Source organism: Oncorhynchus kisutch, unplaced genomic scaffold (assembly GCF_002021735.2).
Source record: "Oncorhynchus kisutch isolate 150728-3 unplaced genomic scaffold, Okis_V2 Okis09a-Okis19a_hom, whole genome shotgun sequence".
Classification (NCBI taxonomy): domain Eukaryota; kingdom Metazoa; phylum Chordata; class Actinopteri; order Salmoniformes; family Salmonidae; genus Oncorhynchus; species Oncorhynchus kisutch.
Genome location: NW_022261985.1, coordinates 12,280,561 through 12,303,060, shown reverse-complemented (window position 1 = coordinate 12,303,060; position 22,500 = coordinate 12,280,561). Strand labels below are relative to the sequence as shown.

General features: G+C 44.4%; 2 protein-coding genes across 2 annotated transcripts in view; both read right to left on the bottom strand.

The window, feature by feature from the left end:
- The window catches only part of LOC109885851 (nuclear pore complex protein Nup107-like), a 35,954-nt gene extending 29,878 nt beyond the window's left edge, over positions 1-6,076 (bottom strand). The window contains exons 1-6 of the mRNA XM_031815666.1: positions 5,975-6,076; positions 4,315-4,412; positions 3,057-3,149; positions 1,798-1,910; positions 1,164-1,299; positions 67-170 (exon numbers count right to left, since the gene is read on the bottom strand). Coding sequence (XP_031671526.1) covers positions 67-170; positions 1,164-1,299; positions 1,798-1,910; positions 3,057-3,149; positions 4,315-4,412; positions 5,975-5,982 — 552 coding nt within the window. The 5' untranslated portion in view covers positions 5,983-6,076. The remainder of the gene's footprint in view (positions 1-66; positions 171-1,163; positions 1,300-1,797; positions 1,911-3,056; positions 3,150-4,314; positions 4,413-5,974) is intronic.
- Positions 6,077-14,918: 8,842 nt separating this feature from the next.
- LOC116360631 (ras-related protein Rap-1b-like) overlaps positions 14,919-22,500 on the bottom strand; it is a 27,365-nt gene continuing 19,783 nt past the window's right edge. Inside the window, exons 5-6 of the mRNA XM_031815645.1 lie at positions 18,954-19,069; positions 14,919-18,033 (exon numbers count right to left, since the gene is read on the bottom strand). Of these exons, the coding sequence (XP_031671505.1) occupies positions 19,059-19,069 (11 nt within the window). The 3' untranslated portion in view covers positions 14,919-18,033; positions 18,954-19,058. The remainder of the gene's footprint in view (positions 18,034-18,953; positions 19,070-22,500) is intronic.

Here is a 22,500-nt window from a genome sequence, read left to right as displayed (position 1 = left end):
ACGCATTCTAAAACACACACACACACAGTAGAGGGAAGTTGGTTGAGGTAAGTGAGAAAACGGTACCTTGTCTTGACAGATGGCTTCATACTCCCCCAGCAGGTCAAAGACAGCAGTGGAGGAGTGTCTGAGATAGGACTGGAGGAACTCTGGGAACAGACTGACTGATGCTGCAGGACACAGAGGGGGGGGGGGGGGGAGGGGTCAGAGGTCAGCAGTGGAGGAGTGTCTGAGATAGACTGACTGACGCTGTAGGACACAGAGGGGAGGGGGTCAGAGGTCAGCAGTGGAGGAGTGTCTGAGATAGGACTGGAGGAACTCTGGGAACAGACTGACTGATGCTGCAGGACACAGAGAGGGGGGGGGGGGGTCAGCAGTGGAGGAGTGTCTGAGATAGGACTGGAGGAACTCTGGGAACAGACTGACTGATGCTGCAGGACACAGAGGGGGGGGGGGGGGGTCAGCAGTGGAGGAGTGTCTGAGATAGGACTGGAGGAACTCTGGGAACAGACTGACTGACGCTGCAGGACACAGAGGGGAGGGGGTCAGAGGTCAGCAGTGGAGGAGTGTCTGAGATAGGACTGGATAGGACTAAGGGGGGGGGGGGTTGTATTCTATTCTGGTGCGGCAGGTAGCCTAGTGGTTAGAGCGCTGGACTAGTAACCGAAAGGTTGCAAGTTCAAATCCCCGAACTGACAAGGTACAAATCTGTCGTTCTGCCCCTGAACAAGGCAGTTAACCCACTGTTCCTAGACCAGTTAACCCACTGTTCCTAGACCAGTTAACCCACTGTTCCTAGACCAGTTAACCCACTGTTCCTAGACCAGAGAGAAAATAAATTAATCTGACCAGCCTCTCCAGGATCCTCCTCCTGTTCCTAGACCAGTTAACCCACTGTTCCTAGACCAGTTAACCCACTGTTCCTAGACCAGTTAACCCACTGTTCCTAGACCAGTTAACCCACTGTTCCTAGACCAGTTAACCCACTGTTCCTAGACCAGGGAGAAAATAAATTAATCTGACCAGTTAACCCACTGTTCCTAGACCAGTTAACCCACTGTTCCTAGACCAGTTAACCCACTGTTCCTATACCAGTTAACCCACTGTTCCTAGACCAGTTAACCCACTGTTCCTAGACCAGGGAGAAAATAAATGAATCTGACCAGCCTCTCCAGGATCCTCCTCCTCCAGCATCACAGAGGACATGTTGATGTCGTCAGTAAAGCTGGTGTCCCCCAGTCCCAGGCCGGACAGAGGAGACGGGTACAGGCTGTTGGTCCAGTCACTGTCATCCAGGTTCTGGAGCCCAGAGAGAAACAGAGACACAGTCAAAAACACAGAAACAACCAGCGTGTGGATCGGCCTCAACGATGCATACTTGATTAAAAGGTAAGAGTCAGCGAAATGACGTTTTGCACGAGCAGCAACGCAGATATTGCGATGAGCAACATGCAACACTTCCCTCTCACACAGTATCTGCACGGGGTTCGCTTCACACTCTTACAACATGGTAGCTACATGACCAAAACAGTGGAGAAGTTTAGCCTCGTGCTCCAACGCTCTTTAGTTGTTGCAGAAAATGTACCCACTATACTGTTTACTTTATCTACGTCATATCACTGAGTCTACCTTTAATAAGAGTTAACAACTGATGAATGGTGATGCAGTGTGGTTTAATTGGCTATTCAATTGGCTCGGTTATTCTGTCTCCGGATCCCCTCTTTGGAGAGAGACAGAACCACACAGTGTCTGTCAGCAGACAAAACACCCAGTCAAGACAGGTATCCATCTCCTCACCATGCTCATACTGCCCAGGGGAGGTCGTGGCGTATGGATGAAACGAGGAGTCCTGCGCCCTGTCGCCAAGATGGCCGACACATCTGGGTTCCTAGCAGCACTCTTCGGGGTGACTGTAGGGAGAGGGAGGAGGAATCACCATGACAACAATTACAATAGAGTATAATCTGCTACAACAGTATAGCCTTGTCTCCGGTCATTCTGGGAGACACCAGCTAGTGCATGGTGAGAGTCCGGGTTAACAAACTGGACATGTCTTATTTTATATCTAGATGTCTTTATCGTGGTGGACACCGGTTTTACCTTTAACCAAACAATGGTCTCATAGCAGAGCCAGAGGGCTGTGTTGGTATTGACGAGGACAAACTTACAGGACTGTTTGACGAGGACAGGACTGTTTGACGAGGACAGACTCACAGGACTGTTTGACGAGGACAGGACTGTTTGACGAGGACAGGACTGTTTGACGAGGACAGACTCACAGGACTGTTTGACGAGGACAGGACTGTTTGACGAGGACAGACTCACAGGACTGTTTGACGAGGACAGGACTGTTTGACGAGGACAGGACTGTTTGACGAGGACAGACTCACAGGACTGTTTGACGAGGACAGGACTGTTTGACGAGGACAGGACTGTTTGACGAGGACACACTCACTGGACTGTTTGACGAGGACAGGACTGTTTGACGAGGACAGACTCACAGGACTGTTTGACGAGGACAGGATTGTTTGACGAGGACAGGACTGTTTGACGAGGACAGGATTGTTTGACGAGGACAGACTCACAGGACTGTTTGACGAGGACAGGACTGTTTGACGAGGACAGGACTGTTTGACGAGGACAGACTCACTGGACTGTTTGACGAGGACAGGACTGTTTGACGAGGACAGGACTGTTTGACGAGGACAGACTCACAGGACTGTTTGACGAGGACAGGACTGTTTGACGAGGACAGACTCATAGGACTGTTTGACGAGGACAGGACTGTTTGACGAGGACAGGACTGTTTGACGAGGACAGACTCACAGGACTGTTTGACGAGGACAGGACTGTTTGACGAGGACAGGACTGTTTGACGAGGACAGGACTGTTTGACGAGGACAGACTCACAGGACTGTTTGACGAGGACAGGACTGTTTGACGAGGACAGACTCACAGGACTGTTTGACGAGGACAGGACTGTTTGACGAGGACAAACTCACAGGACTGTTTGACGAGGACAAACTCACAGGACTGTTTGACGAGGACAAACTTACAGGACTGTTTGAAGAGGGATCCAGGTGTGTGGCAGGGCAGGGAACGGGCAGGTGTGGTGGTACTACCTTGGTTGTCATCACGAGGAGAAAGGACTGGACAACAACGGTCAGGGAATATAACTGGCTAGTTACTGTTATCTAAAAGACACACCTTATGCAGTGATATAACAGCCCCATGAGACTTCTGTTAGCTAACTAATAGTCTGAGCAACGGTGTGTGTGTGACCAATGAGCATCAGTAATGCTGCTCTTAAATGGTGTAACCTAGACAACAGGTAGGTAGGTTTACCAATGAGCATCAGTAATGCTGCTCTTAAATGGTGTAACCTAGACAACAGGTAGGTAGGTTTACCAATGAGCATCAGTAATGCTGGTCTTAAATAGTGTAACCTAGACAACAGGTAGGTAGGTTTACCAATGAGCATCAGTAATGCTGCTCTTAAATGGTGTAACCTAGACAACAGGTAGGTAGGTTTACCAATGAGCATCAGTAATGCTGGTCTTAAATGGTGTAACCTAGACAACAGGTAGGTAGGTTTACCAATGAGCATCAGTAATGCTGGTCTTAAATGGTGTAACCTAGACAACAGGTAGGTAGGTTTACCAATGAGCATCAGTAATGCTGGTCTTAAATGGTGTAACCTAGACAACAGGTAGGTAGGTTTACCAATGAGCATCAGTAATGCTGGTCTTAAATGGTGTAACCTAGACAACAGGTAGGTAGGTTTACCAATGAGCATCAGTAATGCTGGTCTTAAATGGTGTAACCTAGACAACAGGTAGGTAGGTTTACCAATGAGCATCAGTAATGCTGGTCTTAAATGGTGTAACCTAGACAACAGGTAGGTAGGTTTACCAATGAGCATCAGTAATGCTGGTCTTAAATGGTGTAACCTAGACAACAGGTAGGTAGGTTTACCAATGAGCATCAGTAATGCTGGTCTTAAATGGTGTAACCTAGACAACAGGTAGGTAGGTTTACCAATGAGCATCAGTAATGCTGCTCTTAAATGGTGTAACCTAGACAACAGGTAGGTAGGTTGACAATGAGCATCAGTAATGCTGGTCTTAAATGGTGTAACCTAGACAACAGGTAGGTAGGTTTACCAATGAGCATCAGTAATGCTGGTCTTAAATGGTGTAACCTAGACAACAGGTAGGTAGGTTTACCAATGAGCATCAGTAATGCTGGTCTTAAATGGTGTAACATAGACAACAGGTAGGTAGGTTGACAATGACAACGGCCCAATAAGGATACAGTTGAATTGAGCCTTCTTCTGAACTGAACTCTTTCGGCGTGCTGCTCTGGTCACTTCGGCATCTCGTACAATAGGCGACAGCAACTCATTCTGGTCCCTACGCAGAGGAATCATGGTAGTTCAGATACTGTAAAGGCGACAGCAACTCATTCTGGTCCCTACGCAGAGGAACCATGTTGGATGGATGCAAACAATCAAGATAGGTAGGCATAAGATACCATGTAGCTAGTTATAATTTAATTGAGAAGGTTTTTTTAGGAAAGCCTTTCCATCTACCAGAAAACGGTTAGGCCTATCAATAACATTGCTATATTTTCCCCTGTTCCTTAAAATGTCTGACCTTGCTTCAAAAGAAGCCTATAGCCAAAATCTTAGAATAGAACCATAGAGGCAATTATTTTATTAAGGCTTCCTCGTATGCATTCTCCTATTCTATTTGTTTTCTTTCGTTGTCAAACAACCAAAGACTTTATCGAAGTCATATTGGCAACTCATGATAGTTGTTGCATCTTTAGATCTCCCTTCTTTCTACATTTCTATTGGATATTTCCATATCTGTCCATGAAGCCTCTGAACAACGTTTTCCTGCAAATTGCATTTTGGAATATTTGTGCGTAGGCCTCTACCCGCTGTGTGCACATCGCTGCGCCTAAAATGTTAAGTAGCAGTATTTTAAGCTAAACATTCTGGACCCAGTTCTCCAAAAGCATCCTAAAGAGCGACTGCTTTAATAAAGCAACAAACCCTTTTGAAAACAGCCCGTGTGGCATCGATATGAATCAGAAAGAGTTCGCTTATTCTAGTGTCCAAATTGACTACACAGTGTAAATAGGATCATTTTGGTCATAAAGTCAGTCTCGTCTAAAACAGAGTTTGGACTTTTGTGTGTCACACAACAGGTAAATGAAGTTTGGGTTTTGATTTGACAATGTACATATACATATATATATATGGCCACTTAACATGGGGTGAACAGCTGTGGTGATTGCTCTGTCTAGCAGCTGACTCTGTTTACATAAGACAACACACACATTGCAATTATTATTATTTTTACTGGAGAAATACTGCACCAAAACATCTTAAGATGTGAAATTGCACAACTGAAACTCCATTGGCAAACACGTCAACACGTATTACAGATCCATCCTGATCTACTCCATCAGCCTTAATAATTGATTGTACTTATAACGTTGCCTCCACACTGCATTACTTTAATACGCATCATGGGGATTAAGAAAGTCATATCCTCAGTTCCTCTATGGGGGAACTGAATGAGAAGATACATGGCGTTGAAGCCGCACTAGACCAGATGCTAAAATTACGCTAGCTACCTGTAATCCAGAAACAATATATCCCGTTAAACATATCACAAGTTACTGAACACTTCAAATGAAAAATAAAACGCCAGCAAACGTGATTTACTATAAAGACCCATTAGTTGACTAGCTAGTGATACAAACAAACCACTTGCTTAGACAGCTGCAAGACACGTTCAAACGACTAGCTTAAACTAGCTAATATTGCTAACACATGTCCCATACCTGCCATTACAAATCTACAGACAGCGTACTTATATGTAGTACACTCACTAAATACTGTAACAATGTCACATATATCCCTGTAATTCATCTTTTTATATCAGCATAAGAAACGTTTTACCAGTCCATGACAGCAGGATATTAACTCCACAGTAAACTAATCCAGTCTGGTAGTTTCTACTTCTGGTTCCCGCTCGACAAGGAATTACAATCGAGCTCCAATACTGTTCATTTAATACACCCCCACCCAATAAATACAGCCAATATCCCATTCTTTTGCGACTCAAAATCATTCGTAAAATCTAAATAAATTCAATTTAAATTGGGCAAATTATTGTTTACTAGTTATTAAATCATATTTGAGATTATACTCGATTACTTTGGACTGATGACCGTAAACAGCTACTGCCATAGAGATAGATAGAGAATTCATGTTTTTAATATCTGTGCCATTATATCGTCTGTGAGCACACGGGGCAGTGCCGTTGAGGCCATTTCTATTTGAAGTAGTCCATTTTCTTATTCTCGATTGTCTGATCAGATAATACAGTTGGAAGTCTCACCCAGTTAACTACATTACAATGGTGCTGAAGCCCTTTAATGGAGCTACACATGCTAAAACCGGTATTTGGGCCATTACAGGTCTTTATTATTCTCTATGACTGCTGAGCGTCATCAACTCCACAGGATGTAAAGAGTAGTCATGTTACGCTCAATATCGGACTATTCCTACAGCGACCCCCTCGGGCAGCAACAGTTAAACGTCCGTATTCTTTTATTTTTTTACTCATAAAGTGGTTATTCTCTCGGCCTACACTTCTTTAAATAATCTCATTTACCAAGGCATTCTTTCTTGATATCATGGCAATGTATTAAATAAAGTTATACAATAACATATGGCTATGTGTGCAGAATGTTGCACTTTGACACAATTTGTCTTAAAACATAAAACAAAAGTATATATATTTCCATTTTTTTTTCTCCCATGTGGTCATCAGCAGTCCCTTTCAGACTGTGCAGGGCCACATCAATGTTTCATCAGAGTCCATGTTATTTTCCTGCATGTTGAAGAACAGGAAGTGTATCTGTCCACAGAGTTTCCTGTAGACCCAGAATAGCACCGTTGTGTGTTGTGTTGTTTATGTGATTCAGGCTTTCCAAGGATGCTGTGTGTTTCTGAGACAAACGTCAGACAGGCTGAGTGGTCACACCCTGCGAGAGGCTGGAGAAGTCCACAGATTGAGTCCCAAATGGCACCCTATTCCCTATATAGTGCACTACTTTTGACCAGCTTCCATAGGTCTCTGGTTAAAAGTAGTTCACTATATAGGGAATAGGGTGCCAGGGCCCATAGGGTTCTAGTCAAAAGTAGTGCACTATATAGGGAATAGGGTGCAAGGGACCATAAGGTTCTAGTCAAAAGTAGTGCACTATATAGGGAATAGGGTGCCATTTTAATACACACCCATGGCGTTTCCAGCACAGAAAGGACAATACTAACAGTATAGAAGTAGTTCAAATAACTGTTGAGGAACAATGGATGGACAGTTTTAAAAACTGTTTATTTAAAAGGTATGTGTCGTGGAACGGACGCCAGGGAGAATATGTTTCCCGATAACACATTGTCAGTGTTTATGTAGGCCGTTATTGTAAATAAGATTTTGTTCTGAACTGACTTGTCTAGATAAATAAAGGCTATATACACTGCTCAAAAAAATTAAGGGAACACTAAAATAACACATCCTAGATCTGAATGAATGAAATATTCTTATTAAATACTTGTTTCTTTACATAGTTGAATGTGCTGACAACAAAATCACACAAAAACGATCAATGGAAATCAAATTTATCTACCCATGGAGGTCTGGATTTGGAGTCACACTCAAAATTAAAGTGGAAAACCACACTACAGGCTGATCCAACTTTGATGTAATGTCCTTAAAACAAGTCAAAATGAGGCCTCCACGTGCCTGTATGACCTCCCTACAACGCCTGGGCATGCTCCTGATGAGGTGGCGGATGGTCTCATGAGGGATCTCCTCCCAGACCTGGACTAAAGCATCCGCCAACTCCTGGACAGTCTGTGGTGCAACGTGGCGTTGGTGGATGGAGCGAGACATGATGTCCCAGATCTAAGAAATGCCACCCATCACCATGACTGACCCACCGCCAAACCGGTCATGCTGGAGAATGTTGCAGGCAGCAGAACGTTCTCCACGGCGTCTCCAGACTCTGTCACGTGCTCAGTGTGAACCTGCTTTCATCTGTGAAGAGCACAGGGCGCCAGTGGCGAATTTGTCAATCTTGGTGTTCTCTGGCAAATGCCGAACGTCCTGCACGGTGTTGGGCTGTAAGCACAACCTGCACCTGTGGATGTCGGGCCCTCATACCACCCTCATGGAGTCTGTTTATGACCGTTTGAGCAGACACATTTTACAGGGCTCTGGCAGTGCTCCTCCTTGCACAAAGGCGGAGGTAGCGGTCCTGCTGCTGGGTTGTTGCCCTCCTACGGCCTCCTCCACGTCTCCTGATGTACTGGCCTGTCTCCTGGTAGCACCTCCATGCTCTGGACACTATGCTGACAGACACAGCAAACCTTCTTGCCACAGCTCGCATTGATGTGCCATCCTGGATGAACTGCACTACCTGAGCCACTTGTGTGGGTTGTAGACTCCGTCTCATGCTCCCACTAGAGTGAAAGCACCGCCAGCATTCAAAAGTGACCAAAAGTGACCAAAACATCAGCCAGGAAGCATAGGAACTGAGAAGTGGTCTGCAAAACCACTCCTTTATTGGGGGTGTCTTGCTAATTGCCTATAATTTCCACCTGTTGTCTATTCCATTTGCACAACAGCATGTGAAATGTATTGTCAATCAGTGTTGCTTCCTAAGTGGACAGTTTGATTTCACAGAAGTGTGATTGACTTGGAGTTACATTGTGTTGTTTAAGTGTTCCCTTTATTTTTTTGAGCAGTGTGTGTGTGTGTATATATATATATATATATGTTCATAGCAGACTGTAACATGCAATTAGCAAATAACAGTCTGGTCCCTTAGGAGAGGGAGTGGTCTTTTATCAGATGAACACACACACACATACATACAGTGCCTTGCGAAAGTATTCGGCCCCCTTGAACTTTGCGACCGTTTGCCACATTTCAGGCTTCAAACATAAAGATATAAAACTGTATTTTTTTGTGAAGAATCAACAACAAGTGGGACACAATCATGAAGTGGAACAACATTTATTGGATATTTCAAACTTTTTTAACAAATCAAAAACAGAAAAATTGGGCGTGCAAAATTATTCAGCCCCTTTACTTTCGGTGCAGCAAACTCTCTCCAGAAGTTCAGTGAGGATCTCTGAATGATCCAATGTTGACCTAAATGACTAATGGTGATAAATACAATCCACCTGTGTGTAATCAAGTCTCCGTATAAATGCACCTGCACTGTGATAGTCTCAGAGGTCCGTTAAAAGCGCAGAGAGCATCATGAAGAACAAGGAACACACCAGGCAGGTCCGAGATACTGTTGTGAAGAAGTTTAAAGCCGGATTTGGATACAAAAAGATTTCCCAAGCTTTCAACATCCCAAGGAGCACTGTGCAAGCGATAATATTGAACTGGAAGGAGTATCAGACCACTGCAAATCTACCAAGACCTGGCCGTCCCTCTAAACTTTCAGCTCATACAAGGAGAAGACTGATCAGAGATGCAGCCAAGAGGCCCATGATCACTCTGGATGAACTGCAGAGATCTACAGCTGAGGTGGGAGACTCTGTCCATAGGACAACAATCAGTCGTATATTGCACAAATCTGGCCTTTATGGAAGAGTGGCAAGAAGAAAGCCATTTCTTAAAGATATCCATAAAAAGTGTCATTTAAAGTTTGCCACAAGCCACCTGGGAGACACATCAAACATGTGGAAGAAGGTGCTCTGGTCAGATGAAACCAAAATTGAACTTTTTGGCAACAATGCAAAACGTTATGTTTGGCGTAAAAGCAACACAGCTCATCACCTTGAACACACCCTATCCCCACTGTCAAACATGGTGGTGGCAGCATCATGGTTTGGGCCTGCTTTTCTTCAGCAGGGACAGGGAAGATGGTTAAAATTGATGGGAAGATGGAGCCAAATACAGGACCATTCTGGAAGAAAACCTGATGGAGTCTGCACTTCAGGCTTCCGGCGCCGACAGAGATGGCCGCCTCGCTTCGCGTTCCTAGGAAACTATGCAGTTTTTTGTTTTTTTTACGTGTTATTTCTTACATTAGTTATAAGATCAGCGTCAACTCACCATCAGTACGACCAAGAATATGTTTTTCGCGACGCGGATCCTGTGTTCTGCCTTACAAACAGTACAACGGAGCAGATCCTATGCAGCGACCCAAAAAAACGACTCCGAAAGAGAGGGAAACGAGGCGGTCTTCTGGTCAGACTCCGGAGACGGGCACACCGTGCACCACTCCCTAGCATTCTTCTTGCCAATGTCCAGTCTCTTGACAACAAGGTTGATGAAATCCGAGCAAGGGTAGCATTCCAGAGGGACATCAGAGACTGTAACGTTCTCTGCTTCACGGAAACATGGCTCACCGGAGAGACGCTATCCGAAGTGGTGCAGCCAACGGGTTTCTCCACGCATCGCGCCGACAGAAACAAACATCTTTCTGGTAAGAAGAGGGGTGGGGGCGTATGCCTTATGGCCAACGTGACATGGTGTGATGAAAGAAACATACAGGAACTCAACAGCATCGTGAAGAAGGCGCAGCAGCGCCTCTTCAACCTCAGGAGGCTGAAGAAATTCGGCTTGTCACCAAAAGCACTCACAAACTTCTACAGATGCACAATCGAGAGCATCCTGGCGGGCTGTATCACCGCCTGGTATGGCAACTGCACCGCCCTCAACCGTAAGGCTCTCCAGAGGGTAGTGAGGTCTGCACAACGCATCACCGGGGGCAAACTACCTGCCCTCCAGGACACCTACACCACCCGATGCTACAGGAAGGCCATAAAGATCATCAAGGACATCAACCACCCGAGCCACTGCCTGTTCACCCCGCTGTCATCCAGAAGGCGAGGTCAGTACAGGTGCATCAAAGCTGGGACCAAGAGACTGAAAAACAGCTTCTATCTCAAGGCCATCAGACTGTTAAACAGCCACCACTAACATTGAGTGGCTGCTGCCAACACACTGTCAATGACACTGACTCAACTCCAGCCACTTTAATAATGGGAAATGATGTAAATATATCACTAGCCACTTTAAACAATGCTACCTTATATAATGTTACTTACCCTACATTATTCATCTCATATGCATACGTATATACTGGACTCTATATCATCGACTGCATCCTTATGTAATACATGTATCACTAGCCACTTTAACTATGCCACTTTGTTTACATACTCATCTCATATGTTATACTGTACTCGATATCATCTACTGTATCTTGCCTATGCTGCTCTGTACCATCACTCATTCATATATCCTTATGTACATATTCCTTATCCCCTTACACTATATATAAGACTGTGTATAAGACAGTAGTTTTTTTTTGAATTGTTAGCTAGATTACTTGTTGGTTATTACTGCATTGTCGGAACTAGAAGCACAAGCATTTCGCTACACTCGCATTAACATCTGCTAACCATGTGTATGTGACAAATAACATTTGATTTGATTTGAAAAGACCTGAGACTTGGACGGAGATTTGTCTTCCAACAAGACAATGATCCAAAACATAAAGCAAAATCTACAATGGAATGGTTCAAAAATAAACATATCCAGGTGTTAGAATGGCCAAGTCAAAGTCCAGACCTGAATCCAATCGAGAATCTGTGGAAAGAACTGAAAACTGCTGTTCACAAATGCTCTCCATCCAACCTCACTGAGCTCAAGCTGTTTTGCAAGGAGGAATGGTAAAAAAATTCAGTCTCTCGATGTGCAAAACTGATAGAGACATACCCCAAGCGACTTACAGCTGTAATCGCAGCAAAAGGTGGCGCTACAAAGTATTAACTTAAGGGGGCTGAATAATTTTGCACGCCCAATTTTTCAGTTTTTGATTTGTTAAAAAAGTTTGAAATATCCAATAAATGTCGTTCCACTTCATGATTGTGTCCCACTTGTTGTTGATTCTTCACAAAAAAATACAGTTTTATATCTTTATGTTTGAAGCCTGAAATGTGGCAAAAGGTCGCAAAGTTCAAGGGGGCCGAATACTTTCGCAAGGCACTGTATATACACATATATATATATATATATATATATATATATATATATATGTGTGTGTGTGTGTGTGTGTGTGTGTGTGTGTGTGTGTATCTGATAAAAGACCACTCCCTCTCCTAAGGGACCAGACTGTTATTTGCTCATTGCATGTTACAGTCTGCTATGAACCTCCATGGAATTACCTCACTCTGGGCAAGTCACTTCAGGCCAGCCAAGTTCCTCATCATTTTAACTTATAGTACGCTTCCATTGGCCCGACTTACTTTATTCCCACCCCCAAGGAGTCCAATCATTGGCCTGAATGACTCCATTTCTCTGATCTGACAGCTGCTTCCACCTATCCCTGACAGGTATATCAGCTACAGCTGAGCTGTAGATTCTGCAGCAGAGGCCCAGAGCAGCTGGTGAGTTAATGTGCTACTGGCTTATTGTATGTATGTAAAGAAGACATTGAATTATTCCAGAGTAGAGATCAGCAAGCATATTTTCAATAGATCATGTGCTCTGTGATTCTATCTACACAAAGAGATGTAGGATATGTATTGTATGGAGTCTAACTGTTCAGCAGGCAGCTCTGCTCTAGCCACTGTCTGATAATGACTTTTTCCCCTGACAGAGAGAGATATGGAGAGAGGGAGAGAGAGATCGTGATAGGGAGAGAGAGAGAGCACGAGAGAAAGAGAGTGGGAGATAGAGCAATAGAGAGGGAGGGAGAGAGAGCACGAGAGAAAGAGAGTGGGAGAGAGAGCAATAGAGAGGGAGGGAGAGAGTGAGAGAAAGAGAGTGGGAGAGAGAGCAATAGAGAGGGAGGGAGAGAGCGAGAGAAAGAGAATGGGTGAGATAGTGAGGGAGAGACAGTGAGAGAAAGAGAGAGTAGGCAAGAGAGGTACATGAAACAGAATATTTGCCAATGGAGTGATAGATGACTTCTATATGAACCCTAGTCTGGGCAGCTCTGCTGTGATCTTGTATTCAACAAGACATCTGACTTCCTGCAGTATGGTACCTAGTGTGACTGGTGCTGCTGCTAACTGTGCTGTCTTTCAACTGCTTACTGCAAGATTTACATTACAGAGCAGGAACATTTCTGAAACTTTCCTTCATCGTCTTGGTTCTATTCATGTATGTCTGTGTATCTGACTATCTCACCCTCCTCTACCTCAAAGCTACAGAGGAATACAGACGAAAGCAGTACCACTACAGCAGGGTGTCCAACTCATGCCATGGAGGGCCTAGCGTCTGCTGGTTTGGAGTTTCCTGTCAATTAAGGCCTCGACAACCAGGTACCACTACAGCAGGGTGTCCAACTCATTCCATGGAGGGCCTAGTGTCTGCTGGTTTGGGGTTTCCTTTCAATTATGACCTTGACAACCAGGTGAGAGTTCCTTACTAAGACCTTGACAACCAGGTGAGAGTTCCTTACTAAGACATTGACAACCAGGTGAGAGTTCCTTACTAAGACCTTGACAACCAGGTGAGAGTTCCTTAATAAGACCTAGACAACCAGGTGAGAGTTCCTTACTAAGACCTAGACAACCAGGTGAGAGTTCCTTACTAAGACCTAAACAACCAGGTGAGAGTTCCTTACTAAGACCTAGACAACCAGGTGAGAGTTCCTTACTAAGACCTAGACAACCAGGTGAGAGTTCCTTACTAAGACCTTGACAACCAGGTGAGAGTTCCTTACTAAGACCTTGACAACCAGGTGAGAGTTCCTTACTAAGACCTTGACAACCAGGTGAGAGTTCCTTACTAAGACATTGACAACCAGGTGAGAGTTCCTTACTAAGACCTAGACAACCAGGTGAGAGTTCCTTACTAAGACCTAGACAACCAGGTGAGAGTTCCTTACTAAGACCTTGACAACCAGGTGAGAGTTCCTTACTAAGACCTTGACAACCAGGTGAGAGTTCCTTACTAAGACCTTGACAACCAGGTGAGAGTTCCTTACTAAGACATTGACAACCAGGTGAGAGTTCCTTACTAAGACCTAGACAACCAGGTGAGAGTTCCTTACTAAGACCTTGACAACCAGGTGAGGGTTCCTAACTAAGACCTAGACAACCAGGTGAGAGTTCCTTACTAAGACCTAGACAACCAGGTGAGAGTTCCTTACTAAGACCTTGACAACCAGGTGAGAGTTCCTTACTAAGACCTTGACAACCAGGTGAGAGTTCCTTACTAAGACCTTGACAACCAGGTGAGAGTTCCTTACTAAGACCTAGACAACCAGGTGAGAGTTCCTTACTAAGACCTAGACAACCAGGTGAGAGTTCCTTACTAGGACCTAGACAACCAGGTGAGAGTTCCTTACTAAGACCTAGACAACCAGGTGAGCGTTCCGAACTAATCAGTGACCTTCATTTGTCAATCAAGTAGGAGCAAAAATCCACAGACACTCTGCCCTCCGTGGAATGAGTTTGACACAGAGATGGGGAGGTGGTTAAACCACAGAGATATAAATCAATCTGTATGGATAAAACACAGAGATAAAACCATTTGTATGGCTAAACCACAGAGATAAAACCATCTGTATGGCTAAACCACAGAGATAAAACCATCTGTATGGCTAAACCACAGAGATAAAACCATCTGTATGGCTAAACCACAGAGATAAAACCATCTGTATGGTTAAACCACAGAGATATAAATCAATCTGTATGGCTAAACCACAGAGATAAAACCATCTGTATGGCTAAACCACAGAGATAAAACCATCTGTATGGCTAAACCACAGAGATAAATCAATCTGTATGGCTAAACCAGAGATAAAACCATCTGTATGGCTAAAACAACAACAACAACAACAACACGGAACATTCCGGCGGCGGGCCGGCGTCATGGCAACGCCCTTGCATGGCAATCCAATTTATTGAACTACAGATGCTGGGTTATACAAAATACACCACTTCAATTAAGGCTTTTTAGTTTACATTTGGCCACGCCCCCTCTGTTTGTCCCTCCCCAGCCCCTCCCCCTTAATAGGCAGATGACGTTGCATTTCCAATACTGTGGCTCTGTGAGGGGACATGGTACACACGGTCTGTCCACCAGGACTGATGCTGTTGGTTATCATCACAGCAACACAAAGCGACAAAGGCATTCTCTTACAAGAGGTCAACAGAGGTCACGCAACTCACAACAAACGTGCAACTTTAAACCCCCCCCCCCCCCCTCTCCCCATCTCAAATGGCAACCTAAGCCCATAGGGCTATAGTCAAAAGTAGTGCCCTATGTAGGGAATAGGGTGCCATTAGGGACGTACCCTCCCCCCCGTCTCATCCAAGTTCTGCCTGTTTCTCCTCCTCCATCATCATCATCATCATCATCATCATCTCTACATTGCTGTGGTTCTTATTGTATTTCAGTCTTATTCCCTGCTGCTTCAAACACATTAGTTTGTCCCCCCTCCCCCCACATTCACTATAGAACAGATAACAACCCCACACGGTTACTCTTCATCACCATCATCATCATCTGACAGACTGACAGGAAACAGGTCAAACCAAGTATTACACAGGTGAAATAGTCACTAACAGGCAAGTTTCTTTACTGACAGGATCCAATATTTGGTTTTCATGTCCTCAGCTGACAACAGATGCATTAGCAAGGGGGAGGGGCTGGGGGAGAGGGGGAGGGGCTGGGAGAGAGGGGGAGGGGCTGGGAGAGATGGGGAGGGGCTGGGGGAAAGGGGAAGGGGCTGGGAGAGATGGGGAGGGGCTGGGAGAGATGGGGAGGGGCTGGGGGAGAGGGGGAGGGGCTGGGAGAGATGGGGAGGGGCTGGGAGAGATGGCGAGGGGCTGGGAGAGATGGCGAGGTGGCTGGGGGAGAGGGGGAGGGGCTGGGAGATAGGGGGAGGGGCTGGGGGAGAGGGGCTGGGAGAGAGGGGGAGGGGCTGGGAGAGATGGGGAGGGGATGGGAGAGAGGGGGAGGGGCTGGGAGAGAGGGGAGGGGCTGGGGGAGAGGGGGAGGGGCGGGGGGAGGGCTAGGGGAGAGGAGTGAGATAGGGGAAAGAGGCTAGGGGACAGGGGGAGATAGGGGCTGTGGGAGGGAGGGAGAAGGGGAGAGAGGCTGTTTTAGAAAAGGAGAGGGAGTACAGTGAGAATCTACAGTAGCGTTTCCCAAACTCGGTCCTGGGCCCCCCCCCCTGGGTACATGTTTTGGTTCTTGCCCTAGCACTACACAGATTGCTCAAATCATCTTCAAGCATGATTATTTGAATCAGCTGTGCAGTGCCAAAAGGTGTCCCCCTTGGGGTCCCCAGGACCTAGTTTGGGAAACACTGCTCTACAACAACAGAAGTGTGGAGAATGACATCACCAATGACATTATTTTATTTATTTTTTTCGTATTAAAAACCCTAATTTAAAAAATAAAGAAAATCTATACTTCCTGTTGTAGATCGCAGATTCCATGAGAGGGGATTGGCTAACTGGACAAACCAACCAATGAGAGACGGCCTTGGAAGGATAAAGTAAAAATAAAAATAAAAAAACATGATGAGGATCGCCCAGTCACGTCGGCCATTGGTGTCTCAGAAGTTTGGTCGCTTGTTAAAATGTCCAGTCCCTCTTTGACCACAACCCCAATTGAAAAACCCCACTGTACAAACATCTTTGTAAACAACACAAGGGCTGCCTCCAAAATTGCACCCTAATTCCTTATATAGTGTACTACTTTTGACCAGGGCCCATAGGGAAACCAAGAGGGAAACCAGTAGGGAAAACCAATAGGGAAACCAATAGGGAAACCAATAGGGAAACCAATAGGGAAACCAATAGGGAAACCAACAGGGAAACCAACAGGGAAACCAACAGGGAAACCCACAGGGAAACCAATAGGGAAACCAATAGGGAAACCAATAGGGAAACCAACAGGGAAACCCACAGGGAAACCCACAGGGAAACCCACAGGGAAACCAATAGGGAAACCAATAGGGAAACCTATAGGGAAACCAATAGGGGAAACCAATAGGGGAAACCAATAGGGAAACCATTGGGCTCTGGTCAAATATAATACACTTGGGTGCCATTTCAGACGCAAGAAAACCCAGGCAAGACATAGAAAGATGATTGGATCATAGATAGATTCTCCAGAAAGAAAAAAAACCCCTATTTGAAGGCAACATCATCAGGCTAAAAGACAATATGATAGTTACTGAAAAAACATGATACTTGTTTTCCTCTTTTTACACATATAATCAGCACTGTTGTAGCCACAGGTTTACTCCTCAAATAAAACTCAGATATAATAATCATAATAACTGTTGTAGCCACAGGTTTACTCCTCAAATAAAACTCACATCAATAGCTGTCGCAGTATAGCATCTCTCAGTAGAGACAAAACTAGTCATTTAAAAAAAAAAAGACAGAAAAAGACAGAGAAATGATGTTGAATGATCGAAGGAAAATAAAAATAAAAAGTTAGAAAATAAAACCCCCAGGAGCAAGTTATCTGTATGAACTGAACTATATAAGGTGCCTCTTTGGGACTTTGTCTTTTTCTCTCTGGCTAATATAGAGGTGTTTATAAATACCGCATCACCGTGGCAACGTGCACATTCTGGTTAGACATCCGTTTCTACGGCTACTGTCTCCGTTAGCAATAACACTGTGTGTAGGGATCGGGATTTTATTTTGGTTCATATTGACTGATTTACCTATTTCGTTTTATTTTATGAACTTAATCTTTCCATTTCAGTTGCATACAGTTGGAATATCTATATGTCTATGTAGAAATCTTGTTCTCGTGACACTGGAGAGTGATAATGGTTAATCTGTGTGTAAAAACTGATGTGTTGTAGCTTTGAATCCGTTGGTCGGTTTGTTTGTTGGTTGTTGATGTTAAAAGGGGCGTCACCACACAGGAAAGTCCATTCCATGTTAGGTTTTAGTAACGTCGGAATGCTGGCACTGCTGAGAGAGACAGCAGCAAATCAGACCTGAGAGAGAGAGAGAGATGGGTAGAGAGAGAGAGCGAGAGAGAGAGAGAGAGAGAGAGAGAGAGAGAGAGAGAGAGAGAGAGAGAGAGAGAGAGGTGGGTAGAGAGAGAGAGGTGGGTAGAGAGAGAGATGGGTAGAGAGAGAGAAGGTGGGTAGAGAGAGAGAGAGAGAGAGAGAGAGAGAGAGAGAGAAGGTGGGTAGAGAGAGAGAGAGAGAGAGAGAGAGAGAGAGAGAGAGAGAGAGAGAGAGAGAGAGAGAGAGAGAAGGTAGGTAGGTAGATAGAGAGAGAGAAGGTGGGTAGATAGAGAGAGAGAAGGTGGGTAGATAGAGAGAGAGAGGAGTGAGAGAGAACGAGAGGAGTGAGAGAGAACGAGAGGAGTGAGAGAGAACGAGAGGAGTGAGAGAGAACGAGAGGAGTGAGAGAGAAAGAGAGAGGAGTGAGAGAGAAAGAGGAGTGAGAGAGAAAGAGAGGAGTGAGAGAGAAAGAGAGAGAGAGAGAAAGAGGAGAGAGAATGAGAGGAGGAGAGAGAGAGCGAGAGAGAAGGAGGAGAGAGAGCGAGAGAGAAGGAGGAGAGAGAGAGAGGTATAGAGACATTAATGACACTTCTAACTGCACCATATGATGTCTCTTGATATGAGAGGGAGAAGTTCTTACTCAATATATTCCTCAGGTTTAAGACAAGGAGGCCCCAGCCAAATGCCTACAACTTATCTTTTCAATTAGGCAGTGGCATTCTGACTCCTACAACTGTCTTTTCAATTAGGCAGTGGCATTCTGACTCCTACATCTGTCTTTTCAATTAGGCAGTGGCATTCTGACTCCTACAACTGTCTTTTCAATTAGGCAGTGGCATTCTGACTCCTACAACTTATCTTTTCAATTAGGCAGTGGCATTCTGACTCCTACAAGTGGTTCTCACCTGGCTCAGTGCGACAGAGCAGCTGTGTATTAGAGGAGCTGACAGTTGGACTTTTTGCGTGTCTTCCCAGGTACTGGGGTTTTCCTGTTGATTTGCCTGACCAGGTCATAGAAGATCTGAAACACAGAGAGACACAACCATAGTTAGATACAAGTTAGCCATGGGTATGGTGTTAATAAACAGTGGCTAGCCATGGGTATGGTGTTAAGAAACAGTGGCTAGCCATGGGTATGGTGTTAATAAACAGTGGCTAGCCATGGGTATGGTGTTAAGAAACAGTGGCTAGCCATGGGGTATGGTGTTAAGAAACAGTGGCTAGCCATGGGGTATGGTGTTAAGAAACAGTGGCTAGCCATGGGTATGGTGTTAAGAAACAGTGGCTAGCCATGGGTATCATGTTAAGAAACAGTGGCTAGCCATGGGTATCATGTTAAGAAACAGTGGCTAGCCATGGGTATGGTGTTAAGAAACAGTGGCTAGCCATGGGTATGGTGTTAAGAAACAGTGGCTAGCCATGGGTATGGTGTTAAGAAACAGTGGCTAGCCATGGGTATCATGTTAAGAAACAGTGGCTAGCCATGGGTATCATGTTAAGAAACAGTGGCTAGCCATGGGTATCATGTTAAGAAACAGTGGCTAGCCATGGGTATGGTGTTAAGAAACAGTGGCTAGCCATGGGTATCATGTTAAGAAACAGTGGCTAGCCATGGATATGGTGTTAAGAAACAGTGGCTAGCCATGGGTATCATGTTAAGAAACAGTGGCTAGCCATGGATATGGTGTTAAGAAACAGTGGCTAGCCATGGATATGGTGTTAAGAAACAGTGGCTAGCCATGGGTATGGTGTTAAGAAACAGTCACAGGTGTCTGGGTTTCAAAAAACAAGACCATGAGAGAATACATGTAAATGGCAGAGTGTGCCATTGGACCAGATCGATTCACACACTGTCAGAAAGATGGTTTTAGAGTCAGTCAGAGCGTTATAGTCAGGCCCAAGGCTCAGACCAGATCTCAGTGGACAGCGTGAGTGATGTCACCCACATCCCAACCAGACAAGATGACACCTCAGGCCACAATATTCACTAGACAGACAAATCACGTCTGAATCTGTGAGAACTCACTCAAGGGTTTATTTATGGATGATGATTGACTCCTTCAGGGCAACTGTATATACAGAACCAGTCAAAGGTTTGGACACGCCTACTCATTCAAGGGTTTTTCTCCATTTTGACTATTTTCTACATTGTCGAATAATTGTGAAGACATTCAAAACTATGTAATAACACATATGGAACCACGTAGTAACCAAAACAAGTGTGAAACAAATCAAAATATATTTTATTTGAGATTCTTCAAAGTAGCCACCCTTTGCCTTGATGACAGATTTGCACTCTTGGCATTCTCTCAACCAGTTTAACCTGGAATGCTTTTCCAACAGACTTGAAGGAGTTCTCACATATGCAAAGCACTTGTTGCCTGCTTTTCCTTCACTCTGCAGTCCAACTCATCCCATACCATCTCAATTGGGTTGAGGTCGGGTGATTGTGGAGGCCAGGTCATCTGATGCAGCATTCCATCACTTTCCATCTTGGTCAAATAGCCCTTACACAGCGTGGAGGTGTTTTGGGTCATTGTCCCGTTGAAAAACAAATGGCGTATCACTGCAGAATGCTGTGGTAGCCTTGCTGGTTATGTGTGCCTTGAATTCTAAATAAATCACAGACAGTGTCACCAGCAAAGCACCATCACACCTCCTCCTCCATGCTTCACGGTGGGAACCACACACCTCCTCCTCCATGCTTCACGGTGGGAACCACACACCTCCTCCCCCAAGCTTCACGGTGGGAACCACACACCTCCTCCTCCATGCTTCACGGTGGGAACCACACACCTCCTCCTCCATGCTTCACGGTGGGAACCACACACGTCCTCCTCCATGCTTCACGGTGGGAACCACACACCTCCTCCTCCATGCTTCACGGTGGGAACCACACACCTCCTCCTCCATGCTTCACGGTGGGAACCACACATGCAGAGTTAATCCGTTCACTTACTCTGCGTCTTAAAGACACGGCGGTTGGAACCAAAAATGTCCACCGGTCTAATGTCCATTGCTCATATTTCTTGGCCCAAGCAAGTCTCTTCTTATTGGTGTCTTTTAGTAGTGGTTTCTTTGCAGCAATTCAAACATAGAGGCCTGATTTCACGCATCTCCTCTGAACAGTTGATGTTGAGTTGTGTCTGTTACTTGAACTCTGTGAATATTTTTTTGGGGCCGCAATTTCTGAGGCTGGTAAATCTAATTTATCCTCTGCAGCAGAGGTAACTCTGGGTCTTCCTTTCCTGTGGCGGTCCTCATGAGAGCCAGTTTCATCATAGCGCTTGATGGTTCTTGCGACTGCACTTGAAGAGACTTTCAAAGTTCTTGAAATGTTCCAGATTGACTGACCTTCATGTCTTAAAGTAATGATGGACTGTCGTTTCTCTTTGCTTATTTGAGCTGTTCTTGGAATAATATGGACTTGGTCTTTTACCAAATAGGGCCTGTTAATTGAAATGCATTCCAGGTGACTAACTCATGAAGCTGGTTGAGAGAATTCCAAGAGTGTACAAAGCTGTCATCAAGGCAAAGGGTGGCTATTTGAGGAATCTAAGATATAAAATCTATATTTTATGTGCAACACAAAAGGGTGGCTATTTGAAGAATCTAAGATATAAAATATATATTTTTGTGTGCAACACTTTTTTGGTTACTACATGATTCCATGTGTGTTATTTCATAGTTTGATGTCTTTACTATTATTCTACAATGTAGAAAATAGTAAAAATAAAAACCCTTGAATGAGTCGGTGTGTCCAAACTTTAGACTGGTACTGTATATTCTCAAAATGTTGCAGTCAAATATGAAGTATTTAAAACAAGACTTAAGTATCTTAGACAAGACTGAAGTATCTTAGACAAGACTGAAGTATCTTAGACAAGACTGAAGTATCTTAGACAAGAATGAAGTATCTTAGACAAGAATGAAGTATCTTAGACAAGACTGAAGTATCTTAGACAAGACTGAAGTATCTTAGACAAGACTGAAGTATCTTAGACAAGACTGAAGTATCTTAGACAAGACTGAAGTATCTTAGACAAGAATGAAGTATCTTAGACAAGAATGAAGTATCTTAGACAAGAATGAAGTATCTTAGACAAGAATGAAGTATCTTAGACAAGACTGAAGTATCTTAGACAAGACTGAAGTATCTTAGACAAGACTGAAGTATCTTAGACAAGAATGAAGTATCTTAGACAAGAATGAAGTATCTTAGACAAGAATGAAGTATCTTAGACAAGAATGAAGTATCTTAGACAAGAATGAAGTATCTTAGACAAGAATGAAGTATCTTAGACAAGAATGAAGTATCTTAGACAAGACTGAAGTATCTTAGACAAGACTGAAGTATCTTAGACAAGACTGAAGTATCTTAGACAAGACTGAAGTATCTTAGACAAGACTGAAGTATCTTAGACTATCTGAACTATTTTAGACTATGTGAAG